The following is a 23,719-nucleotide window of genomic DNA, read 5'->3' as shown; positions in this document are numbered from 1 at the left end:
TTAGTAAAATATCAATATTTCACTAAATATAGATATAAACTGTGGCAATCACTTTATTGCAGATTAGTAAAATATCAATATTTCACTAAATATAGATATAAACTGTGGCTATCACTTTATTGCAGATTAGTAAAATATCAATATTTCACTAAATATAGATATAAACTGTGGCAATCACTTTATTGTAGATTAGTAAAATATCAATATTTCACTAAATATAGATATAAACTGTGGCAATCACTTTATTGCAGATTAGTAAAATATCAATATTTCACTAAATATAGATATAAACTGTGGCAATCACTTTATTGCAGATTAGTAAAATATCAATATTTCACTAAATATAGATATAAACTGTGGCAATCACTTTATTGCAGATTAGTAAAATATCAATATTTCACTAAATATAGATATAAACTGTGGCAATCACTTTATTGAAGATTAGTAAAATATCAATATTTCACTAAATATAGATATAAACTGTGGCAATCACTTAATTGCAGATTAGTAAAATATCAATATTTCACTAAATATATATATAAACTGTGGCAATCACTTTATTGCAGATTAGTAAAATATCAATATTTCACTAAATATAGATATAAACTGTGGCAATCACTTTATTGCAGATTAGTAAAATATCAATATTTCACTAAATATATATATAAACTGTGGCAATCACTTTATTGCAGATTAGTAAAATATCAATATTTCACTAAATATAGATATAAACTGTGGCAATCACTTTATTGCAGATTAGTAAAATATCAATATTTCACTAAATATATATATAAACTGTGGCAATCACTTTATTGCAGATTAGTAAAATATCAATATTTCACTAAATATAGATATAAACTGTGGCAATCACTTTATTGCAGATTAGTAAAATATCAATATTTCACTCAATATATATATAAACTGTGGCAATCACTTTATTGCAGATTAGTAAAATATCAATAGTTCACTAAATATATATATAAACTGTGTCAATCACTTTATTGCAGATTAGTAAAATATCAATATTTCACTAAATATAGATATAAACTGTGGCAATCACTTTATTGCAGATTAGTAAAATATCAATATTTCACTAAATATATATATAAACTGTGGCAATCACTTTATTGCAGATTAGTAAAATATCAATATTTCACTAAATATAGATATAAACTGTGGCAATCACTTAATTGCAGATTAGTAAAATATCAATATTTCACTAAATATTAGTCACAAAAAATAAAAATTGTATAATCCAATGGCTGCTTTAAGGTTAGTTATTTCCCAAAATTTTATTTAAATTCATGCGATATTCACAAAGTTATGACATTTTATTTTTTAACAAGGAAATTACACTGTCCATTGTTTTATTGCAGGTCTCTTTAAAATGTTGTATTAGGGCAAAAATACAATGTCTAATCATGAAAACTTTACTTTTTATGATATTTTTCTGTTAAAGAATAATAAACAAAAGCACATCCTAGATGTTAAGCCTCAAATAAATTATTAATCCACCATTTTTAAAAATAACTTTAAACAACCTTTTGTCCATTGAAGAAGTCAATTGTTTGATCTGAACAAGAGTTATGGTTTTGGCGACATCAACTACTTTCCTCCACATGGCATAATTTGAAGTAAATTGCTCTCCTTCCTCATAAACACATCTTTTCAATATTGATCAGAGATGTTCAATGAGGTTAAAATCCGGAGAACACAGTGGCCAGCTCATGGGGGTTTCTCCAAAGAAGCCCATAGATTCAAGGAAGGCTGTAGTTGCCCTAACAGAATGGGATGGTGCATTGTCATGCATAAAAATCATCTGAGGTCGTCTAGCTATGGTGACAAATGTTTATCCAAAAAGGCTGTGTATTCATTGCTGGTCAGAATAGTCCAACCAACTTATCCCCAATGATTCCCATCACAAAACATGATGCCTCCACCTCCTTGTTTGTGATGAACTCTGTAAGGGGTTGGAGTTTCATTCGAGTTCCAAACTTTGGCCAATTCATCCGGATCGTCAAGAGTTGCACGGGTCTCATCTGTAAATAGGACATGTTGGAAATCTATTTTCATGTCATTCTGTGCCCAAATCATTCGTTTTTCCCTCTGTTGTTTCCTCAATAGAGTTTTAATGTTCCTTGCCATCTCATTCAACACATTACATCGGGTTTGCCTGGATCTGGGAGCGATCCCAGCTCTTGCAAAAATAGAAGCACTGGTGCTGTTTGAGTTTCCACAGTCCAACTATATTGAGTACAAATGAACTTCAGTCTTTTCTTAGACATAACTTGTAGACATAGTTTAAATCATGAAAATATGTTTTGTTATGTTTTGGTTTTGGTTTCGATTCTGAATTCCCTACAAATTTTCAGAATATCCTGATGTGAAAGGTTTCTCCTGGTGCCCTTATCCTTTCTGAATTTGGTGTTGGGGTTGTTCTTGGATTCCTTTCCAGCTCCATAGCTAAATCTTTGATGAACAATCCTTCTGTGAGTCCAGCAACAGTCATTTCCTTTTCAATAACCGTTAATCGCCTCTTTTTTTGGCATTTTAAAAGACTTGCAATAAAGCGATGGACAGTACAAATTACTTGATAATAAATAAAATGTCATAACTTCGTGAATATCGCATGGATTGGGATAAAATTTTGGGAAATAACTAACCTTGAAACAGTCATTTGATGATACAATTTTCATTTTTTTTTACGTACATTTAGTGAAATATTGATATTTTACTCATCTGCAATAAAGCGATTGACGCAGTTTATATATATATATATATATATATATATATATATATATATATATATATATATATATATATATATATGATGGACCCTCCCATCGATTTAAACATATCCACAATAGCTAAGTTGCTAAAAAAAAACTACACAGATGCTTTGTTTATAGTGGCTTTGTGCAGAACCAATCACACTTTTGGCTTCAACTGTTTTATATCAGAGTTTTTCCTTCTCATAGATACATATCTTAATGAAGATATATACACAGTGTATCACAAAAGTGAGTACACCCCTCACATTTCTTCAAATATTTAAGTATATCTCTCTATATATCTATATATATATATATTAGGACAGCACTGAAAAAATGATTTTTTGACACAATGAAAAGTAGTCTGTCTGCAGCATATATAACAGAGTTAATTTATTTCTCCCTCAAAATATAGCCATTAAAAACTAAATCCCTGGCAACAAAAGTAAGTACACTCCTAAGAAACTATACCCCTAAAAAGTGAGGGCAATTCTAAAAAACTACACCCCTAAATGTCTAAATTGAGTACTGCTTTTTTCCCCTCCAAAATGTCATGCGACTCATTAGTGTAACTATGTCATGTGTTCATAGGGAGCAGGTGTATTCAAATTTGTAGTGCAGCTCTCACACTCTCTCTTACCAGTCACTGAAAGATCCAACATGGCACCACATGGCAATAAACTCTCTGAGAATCTTAAAATGCATATTGTTGCGCTACATAAAGATGGCCAAGACTACAAGAAGATTGTTAACACCTGGAAACTGATCTGCAGCACAGTGGCTAAGATAACCCAGCATTTTAAAAGAGTAGGGTTCACTCAGAACAGGCCTCGAGTAGGTCATCCAAATAAGCTGAGCACACATGGTGAACGTGACATCCAAATGCTTTCTTTGAAAGATTGGCATAGGAGTGCTGTTAGCATTATAACTCCCATAACAAAATGACATCTTGGGTCAACTCTTATGTATGCATCACAAAAGCCAACAGATCTATCAGACTGTTATGATTTAATTTGTTGTTAAGAGTTATTCCCCTTGGGATTGACATTCATAATAAAAGCGCCCTCTGTTTCATTTTCCCGCTCGATCCTTTCAAGAGCGTACGTGTATTTTACAGTTAATAAAACCTTTCTAAAAGGCAATTCTTTACTTACTGATACTATTCACTTCAATTTTATTAACTGTAAAATACACGTACGCTCTTGAAAGGATCAATTGGAAATGCTTGCCAAAACATGTAACTTCGAAGCGGTTTCTGCTGAAGAAAACAAAAATCAATACATTCGGGAAGCTTTCATCGGCGGAATTTCTTCTTCGTCCATCCGACAACGACTGTTAGAAAAACCCATCCTGACTTTACAAGACACATATGCCACGGCCAGATCTCTTGAACAAGCAGAAAAGCATTCGATAAGCTACGCAAATAACTTTACTGTAGCAGCTACAAATAATCCTTCGGGCTACAATCGTATAGCTGTGACTAAAGAAAATATGCATCCAAAAGGGGTTTGTTTTTTCTGTGGAAAATCACGTCATCCTCGATATTTATGTCCTGCACGAAACGCCGAATGTAAAAAATGCAAAAAAAAATGGTCATTGGGCTAAAGTGTGTAAATCTTCTATTTCTAACACTCATACTGCTGTTCTTTATGACGACTCTGACTACCCCTTACCTTCTCTATCCTGACTAGGAACTAACTCCAAAGATGTCACATTCACTCAATGCCAAATTAACGGGCACTTCGTGAACGCTATGGTGGACTCCGGCAGTGTAAAAACATTCATTAATGAAAATACTGCTAAAAAACTTAAACTCTTCACAATACCTAAAAACAAAACTATAGCTCTGGCTGCTTCCGATCAACATGCTAAAATAACTGGCGAAGCTGTCGTGGATTTAATACTGAAAGATAAAACCCATTCTGGAATAACAATTGAAATCATTGAAAACCTTTTCATTGATTTAATAATCGGAAAATATATTTTAAAAAAATATAAAAAAGTAACACTTAAATTCGACGGTCCTAGAGACAAACTTATAATTGGAGCTATAAACACAAATAATTTTTTTCCTACCATAAACGTTCCACCCCCTCCTCTCTTTTCTAATCTTTCTCCTCATACTACTCCTATTGCGACAAAATCCCGACGTTACACTTTTGCCGCCAACAAATTCATAAAAGAAGAGACTGCTAGAATGTTGAAAGAAGGCATAATTGAACCTTCGATATCTCCGTGGCGAGCGCAAGTTCTTGTAACTTCGAATGAGAATCATAAGAAAAGAATGGTAGTCGACTACAGCGATACCATTAATAGATTCACGGAACTAGACGCTTACCCAATGCCTAATATCAATAAGATGGTAGACGACATCGCTCAATATAACATCTTCTCTACTCTCGACCTAAAATCTGCTTATCACCAAATACCTATAAATCATGCTGATCGTAAATTCACTGCGTTTGAAGTAAGTGGCAAACTTTTTCAATTTACTCGTCTTCCTTTTGGCGTCACCAATGGAGTAAGTGCTTTCCAGAGGAGCATAGACTATATTATAGAAAAAGAAAATCTAACCGATACCTTTGTGTATGTTGATAACGTAACTATATGTGGAAAAAATCAAGAAGAACACGATTACAATCTTCAAAAATTCTACAAAATTGCTAAACAATATAACATCACTTTAAATGAAAATAAAAGCATAATTTCTTCTAGTTCTATTACTCTACTCGGCTACACCATAGAAAATAATCAAATAGCTCCCGATTATCAAAGACTAAAACCATTACTCGAAATGCCACCTCCGCTGAATCTTAAATCTCAAAAAAGAATAGTTGGAATGTTTTCCTATTACTGCAAATTCATTAAAAAATTTTCTGATAAAATTTTATTACTAAATCAAAACAAAGAATTTCCACTACCTCCATCTGTATTAAAATCTTTTCAAACATTGAAAAATGATCTAAAAGACGCCACTTTAATAACGGTAGATCCAAATAAAGAATTTGAAGTAGAAACGGACGCTAGTAACTATTGCATTGCTGCAACACTAAATCAAGAAGGTCGTCCTATTGCATTTTTTTCAAGAACTCTCAATACTAACGAAATTAAGCACCATGCAGTAGAAAAAGAGGCAGCCGCTATTGTAGAAGCTCTCCGTAAGTGGCGACATTTTCTACTCGGCAGGCACTTTAAAGTCATCACAGATCAGAAGAGCATCAGTTTCATATTCGACAATAAAAGAAAATCAAAAATTAAGAATGACAAAATATGTCGTTGGCGTATAGAATTATCCCAATACAATTTCACTATAGTTTATCGACCTGGACCTGAAAATATTGCTGCTGACACATTCTCTCGCATCTCTGCTCTTACTTACAATCTACAAGATCTTCGTGATTTACATAAACAATTATGTCATCCTGGTGTTTCAAGACTAAGCCATTTTATAAGAACGAGGAACCTCCCTTTTACTTTGGATCAAATTAAGAATATTACTGACTCTTGCTCATCCTGTCAATTACTGAAACCCAAATTCGCCAATACCAATGGAGGGACTCTCATTCAAGCCATATTACCTTTTTCAACGATTAAATCTTGATTTTAAAGGCCCTCTACCTACTTCTATACATGGCAACAAATATCTACTTACTCTAATTGATGAGTATTCCCGTTTTCCTTTCGCTTTTCCTTGCAGAGATATTACAAGCAAAACCATTATCCACTGTCTAAACAAACTCTTTTCAATTTTTGGTTTGCCTGACATGATACATACTGACCGTGCTTCTGATTTCTTAGCAAGAGAAATGAAGGATTTTTTACACAAAAAAGGAATTGCTACTTCTAAAACAAGTAGATATCATCCTGAAGGTAATGGACAGATTGAAAAACTCAACGGTACCTTATGGAAGGCCATTCAAACAACATTACATTCTAATCAAATGAAACTACCTTATTGGGAAGACATACTACCGGACGCACTTCATTCAATTAGATCATTACTTTGTACTGCCACTAATATGACTCCCCATGATAGACTATTTAAATATAGTCGTAAATCTGCTTCCGGAATTTCAATTCCTTCTTGGGTTAAACCAGGCCCAATATATATTAGAAACCACACTAAAACAAGTAAACATGACCCTCCTGTAACGCCTGCCACCCTAATAGATGTCAACCCCCACTACGCTTATGTTCAACTACCTTCTGGTACTGAAACCACTGTCAACGTTCGAGACTTAGCTCCAAACTCATCAAATGAAGAAAACTCTAATAATAATCTTACTACTTCAGAGACTTTATTTGAACCTTCTACTAATGAAAACATTGGTCATGAGGAAGACAAAAATCAATCGTCTGATCTTGAAGAAAATCAGATTTCACTAAAAAATAATACTGAAAATCAGCATTCCTGCCAATCTGTGCGGAGGTCGTCCCGAGTTCGACAATTCCCTAGTAAATATAAGGATTTTGTGACTAAATACTGAAAAAACTGCAGTTTGGGTTCATATGTTATTTGTAAATAAAATGATTCTTATGTGATTGTAAAAAAAAAAAAAAAAAAAAAAAAAAATTTTTTTATAATTAATTACCCCTTACTTGAATACTTTAGGACGGGGAAAATGTTATGATTTAATTTGTTGTTAAGAGTTATTCCCCTTGGGATTGACATTCATAATAAAAGCGCCCTCTGTTTCATTTTCCCGCTCGATCCTTTCAAGAGCGTACGTGTATTTTACAGTTAATAAAACCTTTCTAAAAGGCAATTCTTTACTTACTGATACTATTCACTTCACAGACTATGCCTGGACCATAAGGATGTAAATAAGGCGGTGTTGCAGCCGCACTTTGTTACACTAATATCTTAAGAAATCATCTCCAGACTTCATGGAGCAAAATGATTGTCAATAGTCAATGTGAAATCTGGCTACTGAAACATGAAACTGGATAAAAAATCAAGAGAGCTAACTACATTCATTAAGCCTGAAGGATGTCATATGTTTAAGCAGTTCCCAATGGGGGTTAAGAATGCACAAGACAAATTTCAGCGAGCTATGTTTGAAACCTTTGGAGGCATCAAAAATGTCCTCTCAATATCAGATGCTACTATTATTGTTGGATTTGAGGAGGATGGCAGCGATCATGACAAAGCACTTAAGGAACTCCTAGAAAGAGCTCGGTCTAAGAATTGCAAGTTCAACCCAGACAAATTAGTGGTTTGTATACCAAAAATCTCTTTTTTTTTTGTCATGTCATATCAAGGGATGGAAGAAGATAGAGATGATCATCCAGATGAAACCACCAAAAGATGAACAATAACTAGCAAGCTTTCTTGGGTAAGCAAATTACTTAAACAAATTTTCACCACAACTGGTAATGCTGACCAAGCCACCCCGAGACCTTCTGTTGACAAAAATGCAGTTCATCTGAACAGAACATGAACAGATGACATTTAACAGTATAAAAGAGGAAATAGGAAAAGCAATTGTGCTTAAATATTTTGACTCAAAAGCACCAATCAATATACGAGTAGATGCATCATCAGTTGGACTAGGCGCAGCCCTAATCTAAAATGAAATGCTAGTTGCTCTAGCAAGCAAACCCTGCCAGGGCCAGAGACAAGATACTCCAACGCAAAATGCTAGCAGTGGTTTTTGGATTGGAAAAATTCCATCACTATGTATGGGGCCAAGCAGTGACAATACAAACAGATCACACACCACTAGAATCAATAGTCCTCAAAAATCAATAGCTAATGCACCATCAAGGTTAGCAAGAATGTTACTTAAAATCTAAGGCTATTACTTCACAGTCAAGTACAATCCAGGAAAATCCATCCTAATACCAGACTGGCAAGTATGACCAAGCCCAGGGGAACCAATCAGGGATGTAGACATCAACATACACTTACTTAACACACACCTCAATGCATCTCTAATTCACCTACAAGATCTCAAGGCAGAAACAGTCAAAGACCCAGAACTAAAAGAGCTTAGCAACACCGTTATGTCTGGATATCCAGCAAATCGATCCAACTGCCACTCTCATGTACAAGCTTTCTGGAACTATAGGGACGAAATTGAGCTCCAGGAGATGGGATACTCCTTAAAAATAAAATCATTACACCTCTCTAACTCAAACCAGCCATCCTACAACAACTACATTCGTCCCACCATGGGATAGAGATAACTGGACCGAACAGGAGTGTTCTGGGTCGGTATCAACAAGGACATAGAGGAACTAATTAGAGACTGTTCCACATGTATGAACGCAACATCCCATCGGAAACGTTATACCAGCATGAGACCCCATCCTACCCGTGACAGTATGTCAGTACAGACATCTTCACTATGGAAGAAAAAGAATTCTTACTAGTGGGAAACCATTACAGCTGTAGCCCCTTCATATGGTGCCTCCACTTGACCACATCAGCTACAGTAACATTTGGTTTCGTTTTTCGTATCTTGACTCTGTGATCAAGTTTATTTTTTTTAAGCAAGAATTAAAAATAATTTTAAAAAATATTATGGGGGTGCATAGTCTCTTTTAAAAACAATATCTTCTTCAAGAACGGTAATAAAATGTGTTTTCAATCGATATTTATTCAATAAGGGACCAGTTTTCCTACCTAGTAAAAAGGGGGAGTTTTTTGGGTACGAGTTTTCCGGGTACGGGTTTTCCGGAGACGAGTTTTCCCAGGACGAGTTTTCCGGCCACCATAGAGGAATATATAAAGAGCAAATATTTAGAAGTTAGCTAAAAAAAAACAAATTTTATTTACATTTAAAATACACCCCAAAATATGAGATTATACTTTTTTAGGCAATTATGCCCGAGCACACTAAAACTTTATTTCAAAATTTAGATTGGGGGTTCAGTTGTGCATATAAATATAATGTAAAATGGTCCCATTTTCAGTACATTCTAACTTTTTAAGCGGTTAAATAATTTTTACCACTAATTCAAAGTCCGATCAGCAAAACCATAAAACCACATGTGATTGCTATATTTTTCGTATTGCCACCCAAACTTAGGGTTAGTAGTAGGAAAGGAGCATGGTTTTTATGACTTTTAACAATTACATATTTTATACTAAAGTTTGATTTGGGATATTAACATTCCCAAAATTTAAAACAAATAAAGTTGGTTTCATGCCTTTAAAACATTGTTTGATCAGTAAGGTGTGATCATTTTGTGTTCAATTTATATACCAAACTTATTGTTTGGTGTTTTATTTAATTTTTACTACTAAATTTTTCAAGTTGTTTCGATGTAATCGCCTAAAAATGGAGAATTGTTTTTCTTTTTCTGGATGTAAGTTACATCTTTAAAAATAATAAACATGGTTTTCCATACAAAATTTTATGTTTATTGGCTAGATAAATGTATAAAGATTCTTGTAAAAATAAACTTTATTCATTTTTATTCTTTAGAAAAAATACTTTCTGGTACGCCACACAGACATTTATCAAAAATTTAGTTTTGTTTTAGAAGCAAAACATTGGAATTTAGGAAAACTCGTCCGGGGAAAACTCGTCCCGGGAAAACTCGTCCCAGGAAAACTCGTCCCTGGAAAACTCGTCCCCTTTCGCTAGGTAGGAAAACTGGTCCCTTATTGAATAAATATCGATTGAAACACACATTTTATGATCGTTCTTGAAGGAGATATTGTTTTTTAAAATAGACTATAGCCCCCATAATATTAAAAAAAAATATTTTTTACTTGTTTAATGTTGTTTTTGTTTTTTTAAATAAAATCGATTTTCTAAGTGTCCGTTTTCTACCTAACTGGCTAAGTTCTTAGTGGTTTGACTTATTTTAAAGCGTTTATTATGTTCATAAACGAGACCGCATATTTTTTTTTTATATTAATATAAAAAGAATTTACTTATTTACTGTTGTTTATAAAAGGGTAAAATCGATTTTTCTACCTCGCCGACTATGTTGTTTAATTTATTTGGAATCGTTTATTCGGTAAAGAAAAAAAAACACAGAAAACAAACAAAAAACATGTCGAGTGTTACGTGAGAATGAGAAATAATGTCCGGTATATCACATCTTAGGGGTCTTGATAATCACTAAAAAATAGAAAATTAAAGAAATTACTGAGGGAGATTTGGTTTTAAAAAGAAAATAATAAATTTTAATATTTTTTAAAATATAATTTAGAGAGGGGGGGGGGGGGGTAAAAACTATATCTCCCTCCGAAAAACAACCAACAAAAAATGAAATTAAAAAGATTTTTGATAAACGATAGCGGAGTTTTCAATAAAATTGATTAATAAATTTATTTAGTGATTACTTTTTCTCTTAATGATTGATTTTAGAATTTTGAAGAAAAAATTATAAAAATTAAAAATGAGTTAACGAGAGATTGTTAGCACACGGCATCTCTTGCGCCCACCAAAATATTTCGCTTTTAATTTATTAGTTAATTTTTGCAAAATTTGACAAGACGACAATAAATGTTGATAATTGATAAAATTATAATTTTAAATAACGCATGAGTGCATTTGGTATGAGAGAAAACAAAAACATAACAACAAAAAAAAAACTATCATAATTAAAAAACCAAAACAAAAAAGTAACGAAGAATCGAATTGCTCCCTGTTTTTTAATTTTTTGGTTTTGTTTTTATTATTGTTTTTATGACTCCAAAAAACATCGTTAAAATAAGAACAAAAAAAATTGTAATTAACTTTGTATGAACATAATAAACGCTTTAAAATAAGTGAAACCATTAAGAACTTAGCCAGTTAGGTAGAAAACGGACACTTAGAAAATCGATTTTATTTAAAAAAAACAAAAAAACAAAAACAACATTAAACAAGTAAAAATATTTTTAAAAAATATTATGGGGGGCTATAGACTATTTTAAAAAACAATATCTCCTTCAAGAACGATCATAAAATGTGTGTTTCAATCGATATTTATTCAATAAGGGACCAGTTTTCCTACCTAGCGAAAGGGGACGAGTTTTCCGGGGTCGAGTTTTCTGGAGACGAGTTTTCCCGGGACGAGTTTTCCGGGCACCGACATTTATCGAAAGATGTGAAAAATTTATAAAGGGAGTAAGCAAGTTATCTCTCAATAAATGATCAATAAATAAAATAAAATAAAGTCCATGCTCAATCTGTAAATGAGATTTATAACTCAATCTGTGGCCCTGCTCAGTCTTATGTTGTAAATGAACAACTTCTAATAAAAAAACAATTTGTGCTTGTTTCATTTTTTTTATTGTAAAGAAAATTAAAAGAATCGGTTTGGAGAAAATTAGGCTATATTTTTTTCTGATTCCGATTCTGATACTCCAAAATGTTCCAATTTTTCCGATTCCGAGTAATCGTTTCAACACCAGATTATAATCATGTATATTATATATAGTACTGTATTTTGTTACTAATTTTTAATGCCGTATTCCAGGGTTCTAATGTATTTGGTTTTTAAATTCTTTAATTATGAGCAAACAAAAGATTTTTTTGTGTTGTTGAAAATTGTACCAGGGAGGCGGTGAATACTGAATGCCATGTTTTCTTTTCAAGCTTTTCATTGGACCTCTAGGAAACTTTTTAAAACTTACAGACATTTTCGCTCTCTTTGCAAAAAAAACCCTGCTAGGGGAAAGATGCTAAATTAAGTATCTCCCTAAAGGGGGCTGCCTCAAGGTCAACCATGCTTGGAGCTCCATTTCCTTCCCCCCCCCTTTAACCAAGAATTTATTCCTATTGTGATAGGAATTTTTTTAGACGAATATCGTCTTCCCTAGAACTAAAATAGTTCGGCTCCGTTAATGAAGTTTTAATCTTCCAGATACCATAAATAAATGGTTTCTGCTCCCTTATACTAGCTTCTCCGAAGAAAAGCAATTTAACACTTCAAAAAAAACTACCAGACTCTCAGAGATGCGAGAAATAGGCATATTTTTCACAATCCATACAAAAGAAGACTGAAATTCATCACCTCAGGTAAGGCTTGCTTTTATCCGTTATCTTTTTTCTGATCTCTGCCGAGTTATAAAGCAATGTTTCAATGTTTCATAAGTAAACAAGGATGTTTTCCTTTTTGTTGTTACTACTACTACTACTACTACTAATGATAATAATAATATTATTAATAATAATAATAATAATAATAATAATAATAATAATAGTGCTATTAATATTACTACTAATCAATTTCTTATTGATTGAAATAACTGAATAAGTTTAAATCAAGATGAAAGAAATTTAAGAGATAATAGCAAATCCAACCCGTTTATCAAAATACTTGTATTTGATATTAGATTTCTTTGTGAGTGTATCAGATGAGTGATGTATATGAGGAATGTGGATTGAAATGTTAGACCTGAAAGGAGGATCAAATATCGAGAGATCACTTACCCGATGAAGGTGTAAGATTGTAGACTGAAAATATCTACCAACGAAAATTACTTATGAAATCAAATTACGTTTTATAATCATCTTGATTTTAGCAATTCGTTCAAGGATTGCCAGATTTTTTTTTTAATGCAATTGAGAAGTTATAAGATTTTTGTTGTTCGTAATTTTGTCTGACGGATTTATTGAATATTCTGCACACAAAAATTCTAATTAAAGTTTATATTTCTTAATTAGGATGTAAGTACAAGGTGACTCAAATGCCACCCATGAAATCTTTAATAAAATTCGTAATCCTTTCTGCAAGCCAACTATATTTGGTGCAAATGAATCTTTTGTTTATCAACAGTTGTTTTATTATCATTTCAATGGTATGCATTGCAAATGTCAATGGTATGCATTGCAAATGTCAATGGTCTGCATTGCAAGTACATGTTGATACACTGATTGCCTTGAATACTCCAGGAATTTTTGATAGACGTCAAGGTCTGGTAAGTATAAAACCCATTCTGGAGAACACATCCTACTAATCAAACGATCACTATATTATTAAATGGCAATGAGACAAAAACTGTTGAAATTTCATGACTGAAACTTGGTGGACAAGTTAAGTAGAGACGGAAATTTATTTACACTTAATATTGTTGTTTTGCAGAAAGATATGTGAATTTTATCAATGATTCCATGCGTGGTATTTAATTTGGTTTACATCCTAATTAAGAAATGTAGACTTTGATTAGGATTTTTGCCTATCCGATTGTTTATTTACAAAGATCTCTATTCTCTTCTGTCATTTTTTTTTCAGCATTGTATAAACAATGTGAGTGAGACTGGCAGCATGAGTGCCCCATTTGATAAAGCCGAACAAGTTTTGGATTTGATCATCAAAGCCATTGAAGCTGCTGATTTTATACCAGGAACAGATTTTTGTATCGCCATTAACGCTGCTTCACACCAACTTGTCGACTTTGTAAGTTGGCAGCTTTTCGAATTAAATATTGAACAAATCATCACTTCATTACACATTTCTCTTCTTAACGTTCATTAATATTTATTAAACAATTTAAGGAACCTTTTCCTCCTACTTTTGTTGATCCTCCTTATGAATAACAATGTGTTTATTTGTGTGCAAAGTTTGATGAAGATGACATTGCAACATATCAGCAACACCATAAATGGAAAAGAGTTGGCAGGAGAACATATTCTTTTTGTTAGCCAGAATAATCAAAAGGAGAACTCTAGGTACCTCCAAAATCCCCTAATTTTTTTTCACTTACCATAAAGTTGTAAATAAAATCAATATTATTATGTTAAAAAAGAAAATAGACACTTTTTCTTGATATTTTTGTCTCGGTAATATATTTATTTGAATTACAACAAAACAAAAAAAAACAGAATTCTAAAAAATAATTATTTTTAAAAAGGTTTAAATGATATTAATTTCAAATATTACACAATTTAAAGTTTAAACATTTTTTTATATAACAGGTTTCCAATAATAAAAAAATAGAGTCATATAATAGAATATATGACTCTTGAGATAATAAAAATTGCAAAAGCAAAATCGACTAAAAAAATTTGTTCGGATTTGATTTAAAATGACAGAGAGTGATGTTGCATGAGGAACTAATCTCAGGTAGAGTAACGTCCCTTGGTGGTGACGGACTTGTATTGCAGAGAATGGCGCGAGAATAAAATAAGATGCCAGTAAACTAAGTGTACGTGTTGTGTTGTTTTCATTAATGGGAATCCGCATGCAAAGATAATGAAACATGTTGGCAGCGATCAGATGAACAGATTCCAAGGAAGAATACAAAATGGAAAATGTATTGTAAGAAAAATAAACAAAGATAACTAATGTTTGATTTATTGTGTTACATTGCGCGCACACACACACACACACACACACACACACACACACACACACACACACACACACACACACACACAAAGTCTGTTTTGCTTTATCTGGTCATTGTGATCTATTTGCGTTTAAATAATATGGAAAAAGAAGTTTAAACCAATTTAATTAGCCATAAAACACAAGATTGTATTGAGAAAAAAAAAAAAAGTGTCCGAACTTAACATGGAAGAGATAAATAGACCAGTGGTGGGGATACGACCCCCACAACCCCTGTGTATGGAAAATAATCTGTCAGCGAACTGGAAGCTGATTAAATTAAGATGGAATAACTATGCTATCATCATGTATCTAGCGAGACAGCCAGTACCATACCAAACGGCGATGTTGCTACATACACTTGGAGACAAAGCGTTAAAAGTATATTATGGGTTTCAATTTCAGACTCCGGAAGAAGAGAGAACACCCAATGAAATTCTCCAAGCGTTCGATAAGGATGCCATTGGAGAAATTAATGAGATATACGAACGATATATCTTCCACACAAGAAAACAGGGAGAAGGTGAAACAGTGGAAGCATTTATCACGGTACTCCGTACGTTGATAAAGACATGCAATTTCTGTGAGAATTGCGTCTCTTCCATACTACGAGATCAGATAATTCTTGGAGTACACAACCCCCACACGCAAGCGGAACTGCTTAAAATGAGACAATTGGACTTACAGAGATGCATAGACATATGCAAACTATCGGAAAATGCAGCACTACAGTCTAGAATTCTGAGACCCGAGGCAGTTAACAGAGTGGACTTGAAACCTAAAGGAAAGCCAACAACCACAGAAAGTAATAGAGGGTGTAGGGCGTTTTGTTCAGCTTTTGGGAAGACGTGTTTCAAATGCAATGGAAAGCACCACTTTGCAAAAAGATGTAAATCAAGAAAAGAATATTCGGTTTGTTGGAAAACAAGATGATAGCGATAGCAGTAGTGATGGTTCAGACTATGGACACGTGGACAGTGTGACCACGAAAGAAGGAATCAATTCCATCAGACCTGAAGTGATAAAGGCAGAAACGATGGTCAAAGGAAAGCTGGTTGTTTTTCAGCTAGATAGTGGAGCCTCAGTGAACCTCCTGAACAAGAAACATGTGGCGGGAAAAACACTTGAGCAGTCCAATAAGACCCTTGTCATGTGGAACGGGTCACAAATGAAACCGTTAGGAGAACGTCGGATAAAAATTATAAACCCAAAAACCGGACTCAAGTATGCAGTGAAGTTTGTCATTGTAAAGGAAGACTTCCATCCACTACTTGGAGCGAATGCCATCCAGCAAATGGCACTCATTAGTGTGAACAATGACAAATTTAAGAGGGTTGCAAACGTATCTCAAAAAGACAGCAGCCAGCACCCTTAGAGTATCATATCCGAATTTCAGGATGTATTCCAGGAAGAATTGGGTATGTTACCTGGAGAGGTTTATCTGGGGGTGAACTCCAATGTAACACCACATGTTGCAGCGGCTCGAAGAATACCAGTGGCTATCAAGGTAAAAGTGAAAGCTGAATTAGAAAGACGGTCAAAAAGAAAAGAATTTGAACCAGTGAACGAGCCAACACCATGGGTAAGTGCCTTATCACTGGTAATAAAAAAAAAATGGAAAGTTATGGATATGTATTGACCCCAGACCATTAAATAAGGCTCTTAAACGGGAGTATTTACAGTTAGCGGTACTGGACGATCTCCTCCCAGAACTTGCTGTTAGCAAAGTTTTCTCAACTCTTGATCTAAGAGATGGATTTTGGCACCTGAAGTTAGATGAAGCCAGCAGTCGCTTGACCACTTTTGCCACTCCATATGGTCGGTTTCGATGGAAGGTTTTACCATTTGGAATTACTCCAGCCCCGGAAATATTTCAAAGAGAACTATATAATAATATGGCCGATTTGAAAGGAATCATCAACAAAACAGACGATCTTCTGGTGGTCGGGATTGGTAAAACAATGGAAGAAGCAACAGAGGACCATGATAGAAAACTCAGAAGGCTGTTGCAAAGATGTGATCGTGGGATGTGATTGAATGCTGAGAAAATGAATTTATGGCAAACATCTGTATCATTCCTGGGTCACAGGATAACCAGTAAGGGTTTACTTCCAGATCCTGAGAAAATAAAAGCCATAAAAGATATGCCATGGCCAACAGACATTAAGGGAGTGCAACGATTGGAAGGATTCGTGAATTATTTGGCAAAGTTTCTGCCCCACATCTCTGACATGATGGCTCCAATTTGCAACTTAACAAAGGCGGATGTGCCATGGACGTGGTCTCAGATCCATGAAGAAGCTTTTGAGAAAATCAAAAAGTTGGTGAGTGAAGCACCAGTATTGAGATACTATGACCCCAACAAACCATTGTTCGTTCAATGTGATGCAAGTGAGAAAGGAATGGGGGCTTCATTTCTACAAGAAGGTCAAGCCTTAGCATATATTAGCCGAGCACTTACAGACACAGAAACCCGATATGCACAGATTGAGAAAGAACTATTGGCAGTGGTTTATGCCTGTGAACGGTTTCACCAATACACATTTGGTCAACAGGTTACAGTACTGACTGATCATAAACCATTAGAAGCAATAATGAAAAAGGAATTGGGGAAATGGCCAAAGCGACTGCAAAATATGGTAATGTGGTTGCAAGTTTACAATGTGATTGTTCTATACCATCCTGGTAAGAATATGTTCCTAGCAGACACATTATCAAGGGCATACATTCATGGAGTGAGCAATGAATGTATCGATGATGATGATAATGTCCAGGAAACAGAATATATTCCAGTGACAGAGGGAAGGTTGCTTGAATTGCGCTCAGCCACAAAAGAAAACAGATGTATGCAGATGTTACAGCAAGTAATTGTGGAAGGATGACCAGAAGACAAAGTACATCTTGACCCAGAGGTGAGAGCATATTTCAGCATGCGGAATGAAATGACGGTACAAGATGGATTAATATTCAGAGGAAACCGAGTAGTAGTACCAATAACACAGCGAACAGTGTTAAAAGAAAAATTGCAATCCACACACCTAGGAGTCGAAGGATGCTGCAGAAGAGCAAGAGAATGCTTATACTGGCCAAATATGAATAGTGACATCAGAGACTTTGTCTCAAAATGCCCAACGTGCAGGAAATATGAGGTAGCCAATCCTGCAGAGCCGTTAATGGTTCATGAAATTCCGGAGAGACCCTGGGCAAAAGTAAGAGTAGATCTCTTTAGCTTTGCAGATAGGGACTATCTCTGCACCGTTGATTATATGAGTAATTTCTGGGAAATTGACCATCTCCCGACTACACAAGCTAGAACGGTGATCACTAAGTTTAAGCACCATTTTGCACGACATGGGATACCAGATCAGGTGGTCACTGATAATGGACCACAGTTTAGTAGTCAAGAATTCTCCATCTTTGCAAGAAAGTGGTATTTTGCACATACACCCGTCAGTCCTTACGAGGCAAATGGAAAAGTAGAATCTGCTGTAAAGATGGCAAAGAACCTTTTCCGGAAATCAATGGAAGATAAGGCTGATCCACACCTAGCGATGCTGGATCACAGGAATACGCCAGCCAAGGGTCACTTATCACCTGCACAGAAGCTAATGTCAAGAAGAACAAAGACACTTCTTCCAACCAGAGAGGACCTACTCAAACCAGAACTACACAAAAATCTAAGAAAAACAGTTAAGTGGGACAGCAGAAAGAAAAGCATTATTTCAACCGGAAAGTAAAACCACTTCAGCCAGTGCAACATGGAGATGTGGTACATATTAAACCACACAGAGTGGAAGAAGGCAGTTATGTGGCAGAGACTGGATGAGAGGTCATACCATGTCAAAGTTGATGGGGAGTTGCTCCGACATAATAGAATGGATTTAAAAAAAACAGCAAGACCACTCCCATCACCATCATTGATCCCTCAGTCATACCAAAGGCCTAGCGAGGAGGCACCAATAACTGAACTGCCAAGTACAGAAGGGGTTTGTAATTCGCAAACACCTCGGCTCGAAAGTAATAGAAGAGAAGGAATGAGGCCGGCGACACCATCCCCACCAAAGCAAAATACTGAAGGAATGAGGATGACACATTCAGGGAGACTAGTAAGGAATCCGGCTAGATTCAAAGACTATACAAACTAATTGAGTCCAAGTGAAAAGGGCAGAATAATCCCTGTTAGGCCAGAGGGTAGTCAGCCCAGTGAAGGCCTAGGTCGCAAGGACAAAGCATTGTTTTGTTTTTGTATTTTAGTTATTTTGTGTTTTTGTTAGTGGATCTTTTTTCTTTGTTGTTGTTCTTAAAAGGGGGAAGATGTTGCATGAGAAACTAATCTCAGGTTACACCGCTAGAGTAACATCCCTTGGCAGTGACAGACTTGTATTGCAGAGAATGGCGCGAGAATAAAATAAGATGCCAGTAAACTAAGTGTACGTGTTGTTTTCATTAATGGGAATCCGCATGCAAAGATAATGAAACAAGTGATATTCAAAATTTGTGCCTTTTTTTCCAAAAAGTACGGAGGTCTGTAAGCAGCATCTTTAGATACATGCATGTATCAACAGAACAGATTAAAATTAATTTTATCGTCTGTGTAGTTCGTTATCAAAAATTTATTTGTTTCACAAAAGGTAAGTTTTATATTGTTTTTTTTTTTCCATTTGTTTATTGTACATTTTATTTATTCATAAATTTCTGCGTAAATATTCTTCTATAGAAATGTACCCAGACTATAGTAAATACACGAAATGATGACGTCACTCGTTAATGCGCACGATGATGACGTTCTACACAACTGTTTGGAGATGCCTAGAGAACACTTAGATATAACTCAAGAAAGATCACTGACATAATACGTTGATTAATGTCAAGGACTCGGTACAAAATGTGAAATATGAATACATATGAAATACAACAAAAAACACTGCAAATCACACGTCGTCATTTAGATATGACTCATATTCATTAATTAATGTAGGAGCCTAAGTTTTTTTTATAATAATATTTTTTTTTGATGATGATAGATTATCACTGATAGATTTTGTTGTTTACTCCTTAAAATGTATTTTTTTATATTCTAAACACTTAATTATATGGAATGAAAGTCGCTCTCTGCATGAACAGGGCGTGCCTTTTATACTGATTTAACATAAATTTAAGTTTTGACATATATTATAACAAAGGAAGCTATATTATTTAATTGTTGTCGGCATCTTGGTACTAGTAGAGCTTTTAAACCAGACAAACATGACTTATGGCAATGCAAAACCAGCTATAAAATGCTAAAATAAAACAAACCTGCATCAAAATCAAGGCAACTTTTCAATAGAAAAAATAAAAGAAAAACATTCACCGTATGTTTATTTTTTATGACAATTTCTTTTTTGACAAAAAAAAATCGATGAAATAAATTATTTTTTACATGGGAAAGTTTTTTTGTTATAAATTGTGATTTTATGAATAAACTAAAAATTGTAAAGAACTACAATCAATAAAATAGTTTTTACTGATTTTTAATATATATAAAAAAAGTGTGCTTCTACAGCTTCTAAACTAGACAAAACTCGACTATATTAAAGTTACTTTAGGATAAGGTTAGGATTAGGGTTAGGATTAAGGTTAGGGTTGATTTAGGGTTAAAAAAAAGTTTGGTTTTGTTCAGTTCAAAAGCTGTACAAGCTTTTTAGTTTTTTTTTGCATTACGTAAAATTATCGTCTGCTTCTCGAATCTTCTGATTTGATAAATGCTTCAACATTTTCTGAAAGATGCCAAGGTCCGTTTTGTCTGGTTCAAAAGCTGTACCAGCACCTAAATCAAAAGAATCCGGCATCTCTTAAAAAAATGTCATAAAATTTTTTTAGCTGTTTAATTGAAATGTGTGGTGCTTGTTGTTTTATAGGAAAAAAGCCGTTACGAATTTGTTAATGGAGCAACCTCAAAAAATTTTGAAGATACAACTGAATTCTGGGTGGATTTACTGAAAACATATCCTTCCATTGTTGCCCTTATTGACCCTCTACGCAAAAAGGTTATGTGGAAATTATCATTTGTTTGTCTTTTGAATATTCAGTAACAAAATCAACTTATCAATTTCTTTTGTGCAAAAGCTTTTTTTTTACTAATGAAATTTTCTAAACCGTACATTATATTAGTCTATTAAAATTATTTGATAAAAAAGAATTTGATTAAATTATTAAAAGATAATTATATATAAAAAAAAATATATTCTGCACTAAATTTCCGTAACTGGTTTATATAACATTTGTTTGCATACATAATCATAATTACAATCATGAAGTTTATTTTTTAAGACCATCAGAACCAAACAAATTAAATTTCGTCTCATCAGACCATAGGACATGCTTTCAGTAATCTATGGGCTTTTGGATATATATATATATATATATTTCCAACTGAATATTTGATTATTTGTATATATATAATGAGTTCTGAATATTTGTTCATTCATATGTATATATATAATTCGATCCGAATATGTAATTATTCATATATATATCATGCCAGCTGAATATTTGTTCATTCATATTATATACAATGCCCTCTAAATATATGTTCACACACGCACACACACACACACACACACACACACCACACACACACACATATATATATATCATGCCATCTGAATATTTGTCCATTCATATATATATATCATGCAAGCTTAATATTTGTTCATTCATATATATATATATATATATCATACCATCTGAATATTTGTTCATTCATATATATATATATATATATATATATCATACCATCTGAATATTTGTTCATTCACATATATATCATACCATCTGAATATTTGATTATTCATATATATATCATACCATCTGAATATGTGTTCATTCATATATATATCATACCATCTAAATATTTGCTCATTCATATATATATCATACAATCTAAATATTCGATTATTCATATATATATCATACCATCTGAATATTTGTTCATTCATATATATATATATATATATATATATATATATATATATATATATATATATATATATATATATATCATACCATCAGAATATTTGATTATTCATATATATATCATACTATCAGAATATTTGATTATTCATATATAAATCATACCATCTGAATATTTATTCATTCATGTATATATCATGCCATCTGAATATTTGTTCATTCATATATATATATATATATATATATATATATATATATATATATATATATATATATATATATATATATCATGCCATCTGAATATTTGATTATTCATATATATATATCATGCCAACTGAATATTCGTTCATTCATATACATACCATGCCCTCTAAATATATATTCATTCATATATGTATCATTCCAGCTTAATATTTGTTAATTTATATATATACCATGAAATTTGAATACTTGATTAATCATATATATATATATATATATATATATATATATATATATATATATATATATATATATATATATATAAATATATATCATTCAATCTGAATATTTGTTTATTCATATATATATCATTCTATCTGAATATTTGATTATTCATATATATATATCATTCCATCTGAATATTTGATTATTCATATATATATCATTCAATCTGAATATTTGATTATTCATAAATATATCATGCCATCTAAATATTTGATTATTCATATATATATTTCACGCCATCTGAATATTTGATCATCTATATATATATCATTCCATCTGACTATTTCATTATTAATATATATATCATTCCATCAGAATATTTCATTATTCATATATATATGTCACGCCATCTGAATATTTTATTATTCATATATATATCATTCCATCTAAATATTTGATTATTCATATATATACGATGCCATCTGAATATTTTATCATTCATATATTTATATACAATGCCATCTGAATATTTAAATATTAATATATATATATATATATATATATATCATTCCAACTGAATATTTGATTATTCATATATATATATATCATTCCAACTGAATATTTGATTATTCGTATATATATATATATATAATTAGTTCTGAATATTTGTTCATTCATATATATATATATCATTCCATCTGAATATTTGTTTATTCATATATATATATCATTCCATCTGAATATTTGTTCATTCATATATATATATATCATTCCATCTGAATATTTGATTATTCATATATATATATATATATATATATATATATATATGTATATATATATATATATATCATTCCAACTAAATATTTGATTATTCGTATATATATAATGAGTTCTGAATATTTGTTCATTCATATATATATATATATATATATATATATCATTCAATCTGAATATTTATGTATTCATATATATATATCATTCGATCTGAATATTTAATTATATATATATATATATATCATGCAAGCTGAATATTTGTTCATTCATATTATATACTATGCCCTCTAAATATATGTTCATATATATGTATATATATATGTATATATATATATATATATATATATATATATATATATACATATATATATATATATCATGCCATCTCAATATTTGATTATTCATATATATATCATGCCATCTCAATATTTGATTATTCATATATATATCATGCCATCTGAATATTTGATTATTCATATATATATCATGCCATCTGAATATTTGATTATTCATATATA

General features: G+C 32.5%; 1 protein-coding gene across 5 annotated transcripts in view; it reads left to right on the top strand.

The window, feature by feature from the left end:
- LOC145246018 (enolase 4-like) overlaps positions 1-23,719 on the top strand; it is a 772,121-nt gene that overhangs the window by 505,635 nt on the left and 242,767 nt on the right. For all 5 annotated transcript variants that reach the window (XM_080107835.1, XM_080107834.1, XM_080107837.1 and 2 more), the window contains exons 10-11: positions 13,953-14,117; positions 20,948-21,076. In XM_080107835.1, the coding sequence (XP_079963961.1) occupies positions 13,953-14,117; positions 20,948-21,076 (294 nt within the window). The remainder of the gene's footprint in view (positions 1-13,952; positions 14,118-20,947; positions 21,077-23,719) is intronic.

This window comes from Euprymna scolopes, chromosome 23 (genome assembly GCF_053919585.1).
Source record: "Euprymna scolopes isolate OS-2025 chromosome 23, ASM5391958v1, whole genome shotgun sequence".
Classification (NCBI taxonomy): Eukaryota; Metazoa; Mollusca; class Cephalopoda; order Sepiida; family Sepiolidae; genus Euprymna; species Euprymna scolopes.
Note: the sequence above shows the minus strand (reverse complement) of the source record. Positions and strands in the feature narration are given on the sequence as shown.